The sequence below is a fragment of the Engystomops pustulosus genome, chromosome 4 (genome assembly GCF_040894005.1).
Source record: "Engystomops pustulosus chromosome 4, aEngPut4.maternal, whole genome shotgun sequence".
In the NCBI taxonomy this organism is placed as follows: Eukaryota; Metazoa; Chordata; class Amphibia; order Anura; family Leptodactylidae; genus Engystomops; species Engystomops pustulosus.
Genome location: NC_092414.1, coordinates 177612231 through 177627644, shown reverse-complemented (window position 1 = coordinate 177627644; position 15414 = coordinate 177612231). Strand labels below are relative to the sequence as shown.

The 15414-nt window shown below is 42.0% G+C and overlaps 1 protein-coding gene and 1 non-coding gene across 2 annotated transcripts; both read left to right on the top strand.

Moving 5' to 3' along the window:
* Positions 1–1170: 1170 nt before the first annotated feature.
* TIPIN (TIMELESS interacting protein) lies at positions 1171–14818 on the top strand. Its single transcript, XM_072148696.1, has 8 exons — positions 1171–1338; positions 6385–6534; positions 7559–7658; positions 8032–8107; positions 8912–9034; positions 10547–10610; positions 12572–12769; positions 14543–14818. The coding sequence occupies exons 2-8, from the start codon at positions 6399–6401 to the stop codon at positions 14740–14742; spliced, it is 897 nt and encodes a 298-aa protein (XP_072004797.1). The 5' UTR covers positions 1171–1338; positions 6385–6398; the 3' UTR covers positions 14743–14818.
* Positions 10672–10801, top strand: LOC140129334 (small Cajal body-specific RNA 14). Its single transcript, XR_011855527.1, has one exon. It is a non-coding gene; the product is annotated as a small Cajal body-specific RNA 14 (non-coding RNA).
* Positions 14819–15414: the final 596 nt, after the last annotated feature.

Here is a 15414-nt window from a genome sequence, read left to right as displayed (position 1 = left end):
AGCCAATGAAGTTTTGCTTTAAAATAGCGCTAAGAGCAGCAACTCTTAAGTTACCTGGGACTTGGTGGATTTGGTCCTATTTGGTGAACTCTGGGGTGATGGCCTGGGTGCCCACAGAAATGGCTGCGAGTGCCACAGGTTCGCCACCACTGCCCTAGTGCCTACGTACTATCTATAGTCTGCGCCAGGTCCAGGCTGTAGTACATTTATACACCAGGCATAACCTAGTGTAGAACTGAGGCATGCGCATTATAGTGCTGCCACCAACTTATGGATTTTGGAAGGAGAGGAACAAAAATTGGAAGGGAAAAAAAAGCATCAGCGAGACACACATGGCGTGTTTAGACCATTTTTAGTTAGGGTGAAGACACACATGGCGTTTTTGGGCCGTTTCCGAAATTGCGCAATGAAAAACTGACAAAAACGCATGCGTTTTCAAAAAACGGATGCACTTAGTAAAAACGGCCCAAAAAAGCCATGTGTGTCTTCACCCTTAGTGCGTTTTCAGATCTTAAAAACCGCATGCGTTTTTTGACAGGTTTGCGTTTTTAAAAATTGAGTGCGTTTTTTTACAATCTGAAAATGCACTAAAAACGGCCCAAAAACGCCATGTGTGTCACCACCCAAAGGCCGACGGCACACGTGGCATTTTGAACCCGTTTTTGGGCTGTTTTTAAGCAATCTGTTAAAAAATGCTTGCGTTAAAAAACGTTTTTTCCAATTATCTTAATTAAAACGGATGCGTTTTTTTTAACAGACTGCTAAAAAACGTCCCAAAAACGGGTTCAAAACACCACCTGTGGGTTTAGGGACCTGAGATGTACCAGATCCACCCCAGTGATCTGTGGAGTTACCAGGGCCCCATCTATTCCAATGTTATCTCTAAAACTAGGCACCAGAAACTTGTATTAGCCATTGTAGACATAACACACTCTTGTTTACCTCAGGATTGCAGCCTGCACACAATAACTACTCTACATAAACCCCTGTAATGGTAGAACCTGATATTATTCCCGGTTATAACACTGACAATAGGCGGCACACAGCTAATATCACCACAGCCTGCTCCCGGTCTCAGGTTGTATACAAGAGCTGTAAAATGTACACATTTGTCCCTGAACAATAAAGTTTTCCCCTTTAGAATTCCCGCTCTTTTCAGTACACGGGACTCGAAGCTGTTGCCTAGTATCAATCTAGGTGGTCAACGAAGTGGCTCCTCCTCCTAGGCGTGACGTCACGTATCAGGAAGGCGCGCTTCGGTACAAGCAGCTGCATAGGGCAGGGAGACAGCGGGACGTGCGGTACTGGTGCAGTGTGTACAGGAGCCTGTGTGCGGGTGTAAGTATATCACAGCAGGATTTTATCATTTGTAGTGGAGGTTTGCTATCTATATATAGCTATATGGTTCTAGTTTATCTGTAGGACTACAGATCCCAGCATGCCTTAGCTAGGCAGTATGTAATACTGAAGTGATGTGCAATATACATTATATGCTTCCCATCTTTATCAGGACTAATTCACACTAAAGTATTATTTTGGATTTTCTGCAGCAGAATATCATGGAGAAGCTGAGCAGATAAGATCCAACTATAACCCTGCATGGAGCATTATGAATCCATAACATGTCCGTTTCTGCAGCAGATTTTAGCCTTTGTTATATAAAGCTTGACGTTTTCTTCAAATCTGCTTGTAAAGAGGGTAAATTCTGCTGCAGATTTTTACATATGTCTTGTGTAGGATCTGCTGCAGACACTGTGGCCTGTGCGGTGCATCCATGGATCATCACAGATTCTTTTCTCCATGTTATCAGTGAGAAATGGTGACAGTCGGATATTGTTCAAGTCCAATAGAAGTAAGGCCCGTTCCACACTTGCGAGTGTGATGCGATGAACACGCATCACACTCGCAACGCATGCTGCCGGGATCGCACGGCCCGAACGCTGCACACCGGGACTGAACTCGGCATGTCAGATCGCTCCCGGTGTGCAGCGTTTGGCCCGTGTGATCCCGGCAGCATGCTTTGCGAGTGTAATGCGAGTTCATCGCATCGCACTCGCAAGTGTGGAACGGGCCAAGTTGGCCAACACAATTGTGGTACCATCTCACATTGTTTATTACAGGGAAAAAATAAAATTGGCATTGGGAATGCAAAATGTGTGTAGGGCGGCACGGTGGCTTAGTGGTTAGCATTACAGCCTTGCAGCGCTCTGGACCTGGGTTCAAGTCCCAGGGTCAACATCTGCAAAGAGTTTGTATGTTCTCTCCGTGTTTGCGTGGGTTATCTCCGAGTCCTCTGATTTCCCCCACACTCCAAAACATACTGGTAGGTTGATTAGATTGTGAGCCCCATTGGGGACAGGGACTGATTTGGCAAGCTCTGTACAGCGTTGCATAATCTTTGTGCGCTATATAAATAAAGGAATTATTATTAATTATCCCAGCATGCTCTAGCTAGGCAGTATGTAGTACTGAAGTGATGTGCAATACCGTATTTTTCGGACTATAAGGCGCACAAAAAAACTTTGATTTTCTCAGAAATGAAAGGTGCACCTTATACGAACCTTACTTACAGACAACAGCTGCCTTGAACTGTGCACAGGTCTGCCACCTGCTGGTCATTCATCCTTATAATCAGGTGCGCCTTATATATGAACCTAGACATTTTAGCAGGCATTTATTGATTTTGCGCCTTATAGTCCGAAAAATACTGTATACATTATATGCTTCCCATCTTTATCAGGACTAATTCACACTAAAGTATTATTTTGAATTTTCTGCAGCAAAATATCATGGAGAAGCTGAGCAGATATGATGCAACTAAAACGCTGCATGGAGCATTATGAATCCATAACATGTCCGTTTCTACTGCAGAAGGTGTAAAAACGGATGGCCGAAAGGCTCACGAAGGGGGCGTTCACACGTTCAATTTTACAGATGCGGTTTTCGATGTCCAAACCAGGAATGAAGTAAAAAAAAAAGAGGAGCAGCGGCTATTTATGAAATGTTCTAACCCAATACGGTTCACATCTGAAAAACTGAACATGTGATTGCATTCTCAGATTCATGAGGAGAGTCCACAGATAACTCTGCTTATGGGAAGGAATCCATAATTCTTTGTAATGGAATATTTTCGGGATCCACCCCTTCCTCAAACGTGCGTGTTACGGCCAGTTTCATTTAAAAACGTATGGCTAACAGATCCGGTTTTTCCATTGATTTTAATGGACTTTCAGTGGTGTAACTTAACATTTTTACACCTTCTGTTATTTAAAGGGGTTTTCCCGCAAACTAATGTTAGGCCAATACTACAGAATCTGATCTGTGGGGGTCTCGGTGTTGAAACCCCCATTGTTTGCGAAAACGAGGGGTCCGCTGAGGTCCCACGTACCACCTCGCTTCGCTCGCAATTTCTGTGAGCTCCATAGAGTTTAATGGAGAAGAACAGTTGTGCGTGGTAGCCTGCTCCATTAGTCTGACGGAGCGTCGAGACGTCCGAAGGAACCCTCTTTTTCGCAACCTGTAGGAGTCTCGGCAAGTTAGGCCCTATCCACGGGATAGACCCTAACTTTAATTTGTGGGAAAACCCCTTTAATTGGATATTTTTTCAGAAATAACATAAGGCTCATTTTCAATCGGAATTTTTACATTGTTTTCTATGTAACACAGATTTTACTCTTGATTTGTATCTGTTATCCTTCTGCTTTTTCATACTGAGCATGCTCTGATTTTTGGAGATTCAATGCGACTGCTAGTGGCCAAAACAGAAAAATAAAAAATTGTAACAAAAAACAAACAGACTCTAAAGCAGTGGTGGCGAACCTGTGGCACTCAGAGCCATTTCTGTGGGCACTCAGGTTACCACAGGACAGAGTTCACCAGAAAGGAACAAATCCACCAAATCTTTCATTGGCTGTTTGGAACCGCGGGAACAGTGAGAAGTTGTGGACAGGGCTGCAATATCTTTTTGAGGTCCCCCTGCTGGACCCTTCATTATTTCTCCTCAGAGAGACCCCGTAGAGAAGCTACAATGAGAGTCCGAATTTGCAATCTTTCTTTCAACTGTATTGGTGTCCTCACGTGGCCGATACGATTACAAGATGTGGAACAGGAAGTGATACGTTACTGCTTAAAATGCCAGGTTGGCACTTCACAGTAAATATGTGGATTTTGGTGGTAGCTTGGGTACACGGTTTCTAAAAGTTTCGCCATCACTGCTCTAAAGGAAAGAAAGAACCTTTTTCTTAAAGGTATATGTTAAAAAATAGGACAAGTTGCTATTAATATATCCTTCTAGACATCTGTTTAAATGACAATTGTGTGTTTTTGTTTTGTTTTTTTGTTTTTACAAAAAAACAGAAACTACAAAAGAGGCCAAAACGTAAATATATAAAAAATATACAAGCAAGAGAACATGGTGTGCATAATGTCTGTTATGTATAACGTGTGGGTTATGGAGTAATGTGGAACCATATGGATGCACTGGAGACGGCATTGCCACATTTAAGTGTCATATATTTACACGGCAAGCAAACCGCATGTCACTTCTTGCTGCAGATTATGAAGTGGAAGCTTGAGGTCTGCCCTGACCAGAGCAAAATTTCAGCATTAACAGAATTCAACCTCTAAACTGTTATCACTGGGGTAAATTATACAACCATTACACTATGGGTGCAGTTAGGCCAAAGGCTATTAAAAAGGAATCTACAAAATTAAGCATGGATAAACTGGGCCACTTACTCATTTCTCCAGGCATCATGACTTTGGCAATCTTATTATACTTGTTATGGCCTTCTTCCTTCTAAAATCAACTGTTAACATTATGCTAATGAGCCAGATGGGCCCTGAGGGGTGTTGCTATAGCACCTCCTGCTCCAACAGCACTTCCACATCCCTCTGCCCACTGTAATCTCAAAGTGGCAGGAGGAGACGTGCTTCTGCACAGTGTAACAGCCTGTGGAAGCTGCAGCATGAAGGGTCTCGGGTGGAGGGAGGGGTGAAGGGCTGTGGGAGCAGAACGGATGGGTTAGACAGTCCAACAGTCTGAAGCTGCAGCATGGAGGGACTATACTATCACCTCAAAGAATTATTCAGTTTTATTTGCATAATTTTAAAAGTTGATTTTATAAGGAAGGCAGCCATAGATAAGAATTATTAGAAGATTACTGCAGCCTCGGTGCCTGGATCCATGAGTAAGTGCCCCTGGTTTATCATGATGGATTTTGATGGTAGATTTCCTTTAATGGTGACTGGTGATGTTGTTGCACCCAGTTCCCCAACAGCTGACATGGGTGGCTAAGGTGCAGTTCTGTCAGTATATGAATCAGTTACACAGAATGTGTGTGTTGCAGACTGGATCAGCTGTCGGCTCTTGGTGAGGGCAGGTAAGCCAGGATAATGTTACCGTACATAGTACATTATGCCTACAGTGGTTAGTGATTGTCCATGGTGAATAATCCTGTTTTGGTTGGGAGCCTTGTAATGGATCCTATTACACAAGTAGAGGAAGTATTAACCCCTTTTTGATCTGTTCTTCACAAATGTCGGTCTATTAAGAAAGAAGAGGGCTCAAATAGTCAATGATTCATTTAATATTACATTTTCGGCAGTACAGCTTATTCATGATTGGGAGGTCTGAATCAAAATACACTTTTTTTCAAATTTAGTTATTTTTTGTTTATCCACGGCCTTGTTTCTTCTAAAGTAAACTTTTTCAATTCTGCTAATGAGTGTATTGAGCGGCTTACCTGAGCATGTTCATGCGGCAGATTCACAGGATGTTACACTGCAGGAGCACTCCCTTTCCACTGTGAGCTGAAACATCTGCTGCTGATGTGAGATTACAGCAGGTACAGGGAGGGGGGAAAGTGCTAAGGTAGAGGAGGAGAAGACAGTCTAACAGTCTGTGAAGCTACAACATGAAGAGGCTATGGTTACACCCTCGGGAGCCCTTCTGACTAATTAGCATAATTTTAAAGGTTTGTTTTAGAAGGAAGAAGGCCATGCATAATAAGTATAGATTACACAGGCAGAGGGAGAAAGAGCGTTGGGTGAGACATTTACTGCTCAGTGTAACGGCCTGTGAAGCTGCAGCACTTTGGTAACGCCCCAGAGCACTTCAATTCCATTAGCATAATGATAAAAGTTGTTTTTAGAATGAAGGAAGTTATGGATAACACACATAAGAAGATTATCAGTCCAATACGGTGCCTGCAATATATGAATATATGTCCCTTCTTTATTTTGCAGGAATTTGATTCTTTAGTTTTTTTCCTTAGTAAACTAATTAGGAAGGCATACTTGTCCTGGAAAACTGCCATGAATGAACCTATTACTGTATGTTAGTTCTGATATTAGTGACATAATATTTTGTTTTTTGTTTTGTAGAATTTATTGCAAACATGATGAATTCATTGGAAAATGACCTATTTGATATGCCGGATTATGAACACACGGAAGATGAGAGTTTCCCCCCTTTACCACCACCACATTCTCCTGGTGCAGGTGATGATGAAAATGATGACTTGGCTAATGGAGGTAACAAGTAGATATGTATACACTTCTTAGTTGTACATAACAGTATAAAATATATGCCTACATATAAATGCTTTTGTTTTCTGCCAGAAACAAGGTGTAGAGTGGGTTGGTAAGAGGAGCAAATCTTGATGACCTCCTTTCCAAAGCTTACCAGGTCCCATCAACCTGGTAATGGAGACTCATTCTGAGCTGTTTGCCTCTTACTTACTCTTCTTTATTATAGAGTGGGAGAAGAGTGTGAAAGGGGAGGAAAAAATTTGGCTTCATTGTAAGTGGATCACTCAGGGAGAGGTAGAGCATACATGGCCAGGAGAGTTTGCATATCACAGGCAATAAACAACCGCTGTGTGTTATCAGAAATGTGTTAAAGGAAATCTACCATCAAAATCCATCATAACAAACCCGGAGCACTTACTCATAGATCTAGACACCGTGACTGTGGTAATCATCTTCTATTTCTTATCCTTCCTTCTAAAATCAACTTTTAAAATGATTCTAATAAGACTGAAGGGCTACCCTAGCCCCTCTGTGATCTGGCTTTAAAGGCTGTTACACTGTCCTTCCCTCTCCCTTACTTTCTCAGTGCTTGAGCAGAGAGCACTTCCTGCTGTAATCTCAGTGCTGAGGGAGCAGGGGGGAGGTTAAGACAGCGTAACATCCTGTAAAGCCAGATCACAGAAGGGCTACGGTAGCCCCTCCTGCACATTAGTATAATTATAAAAGTAGGTTTTAGAAGGAAGGAGACCATGGATAACAAATATAAGAAGATTATCACAGTCACAGTGTCCCTGGTTTATCATGCTGGGTTTTGATGGTAGTAATGGGAAGCTCACAGATAAAAACAACCTCATGTGCATAAGGGCTATGAGAGCTGTTCCTTCCCCCATTGTCAAAGGTGTCATTAGCCTTTACATGTTTATTAGTTTTTGCCTGTTATGCTATTAATATTTTCCAATGTTTTAGCTGTTGTCGTCTTTTTCTGCTCTTTTGAAAATCACAAAGCAGTTTATCAATATCTTCCTAGATGACTGGACTAAGAACATGGGGCAAACACAACCAGAAGAAGCCCCAAAGACTGTACGGCGGGCTGTAAAGAGACCACAGCCCAAGCTAGATGCTCAGAGGTGTGTGCTGAATACATACACATATTATATATATAAATTTCTTTTCCTTGGCAATAAAGCTGCATCTACCTGCAAAATTCTTATTGGTGCAGTTTATTTGATCCAAAAGGAGTTTATGGAAATGCATGTGTTTAATCCCTGTTCTCCGGCCCTAGACATGTCATGTGTAAAATAATAGTTTTTCTGATAAATTTTTTATGTGTTATTGTCTTCCAATTATCACACAGGATGGGTCCAGAAAATGGCATGTAATGAAACAAAGCCTCTAGAAAAACTAGAGAAAATTCATCAAACTGCAATAGAAATACTACAAAGTTCTTGTCATTTAGCAAGTTCACTCTGTCACTGTGTCTTCCTATGTGTCTCCCTCTAGGCTCACTTCACAGCGGGGATTACCTGCTTTAAGGCATCTGTTTGATGGCATCAAATTCAAAGGAAAGGGGCATGAGGTGAGCTGTGGCACAGAGACTTCACTCCCTGTGGTCACAGAAACGTGTCATCTTTTTCTTTATTTTATGAGTACCGTATTTTCCGGGCCATTAGGCGCACCGGAATATAAGGCGCAACAGTCCGATGCGCCTTATATATGTAATAATTCCATATATAAGGTGCATCGGACTATAAGGCGCAGGGTCGGGGGCGTGGCGGAGGTCCGGGAGCGGAGACCCGACGGGACGCGACGCCGAGAAGAGACGCGGAACGCGGGGAAGGTGAGCAAGGAAGGTGAGGGGGAGGTGGAGAATAGCATACTTACATAGGTCCCCGCTACCGGAGACAGCAAATCTCCAGCGGGAACTGCAGGCCACGCGGCAGAAGCTGTTCGTGCCGCGTGGTCTGCAGTTCCCGCTGGAGATCTGCTGTCTCCGGTAGCGGGGACCTATGTTAAATAGAGTCCGCTGCCCTCATATAGGGCGCACCGGAAGGAAATCCAAGGCTTTTAAGTGCGCCTTATAGTCTGGAAAATACGGTAACTGATTTAAAATAAATGTTCTGGTTACAGAAGGCCAACTTTTCTGTGCAATCCGAACAATGCTGTGGTTTCATGGTTCAGACAATACTGACAACATCTGGTCTAAAATATTTATTGGACATTCAGAAACTGGAAATGATAATTAATTCTGCTGTTTGGGGTGGGATCAGCGTGTGGATTTTATTTTTAATACTGTATATGCTCAAGAATAGGCCGAGTTTTTCTGCACAAGTTTGGGACTTGCGAGATGGATGGGACTTGATTTTTTTTTTGTTTTTCACAGGCAGAGGATTTGAAGATTCTCATCAGGCAAATGGAGAATTGGGCTCACAGACTGTTTCCTAAGTTGCAGTTTGAGGATTTTCTCAGTCGAATGGAAACACTAGGGAATAAGAAGGAGGTGCAGGTGGGTGAAGAGATAGCAGAACTATGCATTTTGATTAGATTGTTATCTGATAAGTATTGGGGCCAATGCAAGGGAGTATGCAAGTATTGGGCATGCAGAATTTTGACACAAGTTCCTTTTTTATTGGTCAGTGTAAATGTGTAAGTTTGTCTGGACAAGCTACTGCTGCTTAACATTTTAGCACCTTGGCCCACGTTTGATAGAGGCGCTTGAGCCAGAACTCTTCACCTTCTTTTCGGAGAAAATCCTAATACTGAAAGTCACTAATGAATTGAAAGAAAATGAACTAAAGCCCTGTGCCTCACTAGAATTTTGATGAGTGTTGAGTCAATCTGTCATCAGAATTGAAGATTATAAACCAGCGTTGTCTGTTATAGATCAGGGCAATAAGAATTCTGTGAGTGTCTTTATATTGCTGATTCATGCTTGTCTCTTCCAAATGAAATATAACTGTTAAAAATATGAGTCTGAAGAGCTCTAGAGGGGCATCACCAGAGCTGCTTTGGGTTCACTGCCTAATACACAGCCCCAGAAGCACTTCTTGCCCGATTCCTTCCTTATCTAGACCTTCCTCGAGAGCTGGTGATGTCAGCCAACTCTCCAAATCCTGCACTTGCCCAGTTGGCGGCTACTCTGTGTGACTGTACAACAGAACCCTGGAGCAGAGACAGGTGGACCAGTCTTGTATGAGTGTGCTTAGAGCAGGTTTTTGAGAGAGACAAGTGACATCACAAGTTGATGAGGGATATCCAGAAGGAGGCGGGTAAAAAGTGCTCAGGCGATTTATATTAGGCAGTGAACCCAGAGGTGCTCTGGTGATGCCCCCAGAGCACTGCAGCCTCATTTAAATTTTTATAGGTTTTTTTTTTTTTGAGGAAACTTTGTGTCTGCTATATAAAGAAAGGTACAAAATCTTGGTGCCATGATTGAAACATGGTGATGCTGGTTATCATCTTCAATTCTGATGATAGCAATAACTCCTTTAAAAGAAATCTTGGGCTCCGTTTACATCTCGATCAGTAAAACAAAGACCATGCCAGCTCTCCCACGTGGGACTACATTCAAGAACGTGAAATCAAAATTCAGTTTATGGAGTGCAGCAAATTTTCCAAGTTTATCTAGCTCATCATGGAAGAGTCTTCTTTCAGGTTAAAAGCTTTGTCTTTATTTAAGTCCAAATTACACCATGGCTGGATAAATGTGAAAATTTTACATCTCAATCGGGTCTTCAATTATTGTGAGACGTTTTACTGTATGACATATAGGATTCTAATGTGTATGATCATAAAGTGACTTGTATAAAGAGCTTTGGTTTGCATTTTAGGATCATAAACTATGATAGTATGTCCCCATACCTAAAAGCAGCTCCATGAGCTCTGTATTGCTGTAACCTCAGAGATTTTCACCCTACGTGAGAAGAGTTATCCTTCTTCCATGAGGTGTGAGCATTGAGTCTACATTAAGAATCTAGGAAGTTGGTAAAGTCTGTTTATTTTTCTCCATCCGTTGTAGACTTGCTTAAAAAGAATACGTATGGATCTCCCTATTCTGCATGAAGATTTTGCCAGTGAAGAAGGTATTGTCCGTGTTCACATTATGTCACGTGCTTGTTGATTCTGCAGCGTCATGCACTTTATGTGGCAGAAATCCTAATGTTACATTAATGAGGAGTTTAATGTGACCTCATACTGCCACATAGAATAACTTGGTTCCTGCCGACAGGACCTAGAAAGTTATGAGGCTTCCTGTGCGATGGCTCCATACAGTTTTGTTTTTGCTCTTTTTCAATGTCTTCATGACAGATTTATTGCATGTCAAATGTTCTCTTTATTCTTCTATGGCACCTTCTTGCCAAGGTCTTTTAGTTTCAGCCCAAAACAACTTCATATAAAGCCAATTCTAGAGATGTTCAGGGACCCTCTTCTATCAATTTTTTTTTCTTACCATTTTCTGCTGAGTATTTTATACTTGGATTGTGTCTTCGCTACTATGGGACACATTTATTATCCATTTACCCCAGACTTTTGTGCAAACTCTCTAAGGGTACATTTAAACAGCCGTCAGGAGGGATGTATATGTGGCCGCAAATTTGTCCCCACAGACGGCAATGGCGGCCCGCCGTGTTTGGCACCGTTCTGTGCCATAAACGGGGAAAAGTTATAGCATGTGCGCCACTTTTCTCAATGGTGGGGAAAGGGGTCACCCGGCAGACGTACAGCTGTGTGAATGTACCCTAAGGTAGGTGAATGGTAAGAGAAATAAAAATGTAATCTCTAGCCATATTTAAAGGGCTTGTCCCAAGTTTCTAAGTTATCTTGTCTAAAAACAAACTGATCCACATATTATACTCCTATCCCGTAAGACAAGATAACTTAGAAACTTGGGACAAGCCATTTAAATATGGCTAGAGTTTTGGGAAATGGAAGAGTTGGGGGTTTAAGACCATTTTTAGACTTCCAGCTTGTCTGAAAAAGGGAACTGTCTAGTTCTACTCTGCACTGGTCTAAAGACAGACAGATTAATACATCTCCCCCAATGTGTATGAGGCTTTTGGTTTGGCTATTGGAACCCCCACCAATAACAAGAATGGGAATCTGTGTTGAAAATAGTTCTGGGTCAGTTTTCTTGTTATCGGTGGGGGGTTCCAACAGCCAAACCCAAATTGTGGGGGACAACATGCTTTTTTATATCGTGTTGGACAAGAGAACTTTGGGCAGCCCCTTTTAAGGATACAACTACACAAACAGTGTAAATTATATATATATAATTTTACACTGTTTGTGTAGTTGTATCCTTAAAAGGGGCTGCCCAAAGTTCTCTTGTCCAACACGATATAAAAAAGCATGTTGTCCCCCACAATTTGGGTTTGGCTGTTGGAACCCCCCACCGATAACAAGAAAACTGACCCAGAACTATTTTCAACACAGATTCCCATTCTTGTTATTGGTGGGGGTTCCAATAGCCAAACCAAAAGCCTCATACACATTGGGGGAGATGTATTAATCTGTCTGTCTTTAGACCAGTGTAGAGTACAACTTGACAGTTCCCCTTTTTCAGACAAGCTAGAAGTCTAAAAATGGTCTAAAACCCCAGTGCTGTAGGGTCAGTAATCTAAACCTGACTCCAGCTCCAGCAAAATGGTTCCCGACTTTGGGGTTGTTTTCCTGGTGCCTTCTCGGGGGGGCATTTTGTGCTCTACTGTAGCTGTTGGTGCATTTTGGGTGCTGGTATCTGATGTGGCCCCTTTAAAATAGAGCATTTTGACAATAAGTCCCTTGGACCAATAAATGCTGTGCACCCCTGGCTTAAATTCCTGAGATAGATTAGATGTTTAAAGGAAATTTCTACATGTTTACAATTATGTTTGTGGAGTCTGAGTCGGCCCATTTTATTACAACTGCTAAAACACTGCACACAACATTTTTAGGTGAAAATGACTACAGTATTCTGGCCTTTAAAGATTGATACACCTCGCTCTTGTTATAGTATAGTACCAGTCGAAGAATTCAGCAAATAAAAATGTTTTTTTTTTTTAAGTTGTTATACAGAAGGAGGATGATGGTCCGGACTTTGCATCTGAAGAATTCCCAGCACTCCCAGGGTCGCCTCCTCCATCGCTTTCTCAGTCTAGTGTAGTAGAACTGAGTGAAGAGACTCTTCAGAGGATAGAAAGAAACAGACGTCTCGCAATGGAGAAGAGAATGCAGAAAATGCAAGCCCAAGCAGAAAGTCAAGGTACGACTTGCACATGACACCAAGAAACAAAATGGTTATACAGTTAGGGCCAGAAATATTTGGACAGTGACACAATTTTCGCGAGTTGGGCTCTGCATGCCACCACATTGGATTTGAAATGAAACCTCTACAACAGAATTCAAGTGCAGATTGTAACGTTTAATTTGAAGGGTTGAACAAAAATATCTGATAGAGAATATAGGAATTGTACACATTTCTTTACAAACACTCCACATTTTAGGAGCTCAAAAGTAATTGGACAAATAAACATAACCCAAACAAAATATTTTTATTTTCAATATTTTGTTGCGAATCATTTAGAGGGAATCACTGCCTTAAGTCTGGAACCCATGGACATCACCAAACGCTGGGTTTCCTCCTTAATGCTTTGCCAGGCCTTTACAGCCGCAGCCTTCAGGTCTTGCTTGTTTGTGGGTCTTTCCGTCTTAAGTCTGGATTTGAGCAAGTGAAATGCATGCTCAATTGGGTTAAGATCTGGTGATTGACTTGGCCATTGCAGAATGTTCCACTTTTTTGCACTCATGAACTCCTGGGTAGCTTTGGCTGTATGCTTGGGGTCATTGTCCATCTGTACTATGAAGCGCCGTCCGATCAACTTTGCAGCATTTGGCTGAATCTGGGCTGAAAGTATATCCCGGTACACTTCAGAATTCATCCGGCTCCTCTTATCTGCTGTTATGTCATCAATAAACACAATTGACCCAGTGCCATTGAAAGCCATGCATGCCCATGCCATCACGTTGCCTCCACCATGTTTTACAGAGGATGTGCTGTGCCTTGGATCATGTGCCGTTCCCTTTCTTCTCCAAACTGTTTTCTTCCCATCATTCTGGTACAGGTTGATCTTTGTCTCATCTGTCCATAGAATACTTTTCGAGAACTGAGCTGGCTTCTTGAGGTGTTTTTCGGCAAATTTAACTCTGGCCTGTCTATTTTTGGAATTGATGAATGGTTTGCATCTAGATGTGAACCCTTTGTATTTACTTTCATGGAGTCTTCTCTTTACACCTACTTCACTGAGAGTGTTCTGGACTTCAGTTGATGTTGTGAACGGGTTCTTCCTCACCAAAGAAAGTATGCGGCGATCATCCACCACTGTTGTCATCCGTGGACGCCCAGGCCTTTTTGAGTTCCCAAGCTCACCAGTCAATTCCTTTTTTCTCAGAATGTACCCGACTGTTGATTTTGCTACTCCAAGCATGTCTGCTATCTCTCTGATGGATTTTTTTCTTTTTTTTTGAGCCTCAGGATGTTCTGCTTCACCTCAATTGAGAGTTCCTTTGACCGTATGTTGTCTGGTCACAGCAACAGCTTCCAAATGCAAAACTACACACCTGGAATCAACCCCAGACCTTTTAACTACTTCATTGATTACAGGTTAACGAGGGAGACGCCTTCAGAGTTAATTGCAGCCCTTAGAGTCCATTGTCCAATTACTTTTGGTCCCTTGAAAAAGAGGAGGCTATGCATTACAGAGCTATGATTCCTAAACCCTTTCTCCGGTTTGGATGTGGGAACTCTCATATTGCAGCTGGGAGTGTGCACTTTCAGCCCGTATTATATATCTAATTGTATTTCTGAACATGTTTTTGTAAACGGCTAAAATAACAAAACTTGTTTCACTGTCCAAATATTTCTGGCCCTAACTGTAGGTGATGCCAGTAATGTAGTAGAATATAACTTTTTACTGCTTTCACTGTGTGCTCCAAATGTAAATGGAATATTAATTTTACATTTTCTTTATTACTTTAGCCTCAACTCCAGCTGTATCCCAGTCCTGTTCTACAGATCCAGATGACATTCCTGAGGATTTTGATGCAGACTTGTTGGAGGAGGTAGATAAAGCGGTTGAGATTAGCAGTCAGTCACAGGAGCCATCAAGTAGCCCGGTCATCGAAGAAAGTTCTGTGGTAGAGAACCTAGAAGACTTGAACGAGGCTGGAGATAAATGAATGTAGATATGGAGACTGTTTTCTATAAAATTATTATTTGTGATGTTTGTAATAAAGCTTTCTATTTTATCAATGAGAGGAAGTAGTATGCTGTGACTTAAACAAGACCTGTCACCAGAATTTTACCCCCCAAACCAACAATGCTTTTTGATAAAGGGTTACAAGTGCTCCCCATATCACCTAAAATTAGTTACCAGTGAGACACTTTACAGATGTTTTTCTGCTATGCAAATTAGCCACCTTGGCTGTCTGAACCATGCCCCCTTATTTTGACTGAAAGCTCAAAACATGACACCTAGAAAAGAAAGATAATTAGCAAACCGGAGAGCCAGACATCTTTTTCATGCACTCTGTTCTGCTAATTATGTATATACCCCTGCAGCTCCTTCTCCCATTGTCCGAGCATGGGAAAGTGGCTAGGGTGTCCTTATTTAGCAGCCAGGATCGCGGGACATGCTGCTTTTTATAATTTTCTAGGCAATCCCGATGTGCCAAGCTTAGGTGAGTATCCTTAAATTGATTTGCTTTAAGGCCTTTATATTTGCATAACGTACCCGATATATATGATCACATGAATTAACAGCAGCCTCCAAAGGATGGAGGGGAGTAGAAGTCCATGGCAGCAAGCTGCGATTTCATGTGATCAGATACATACATACATACATAATGTAA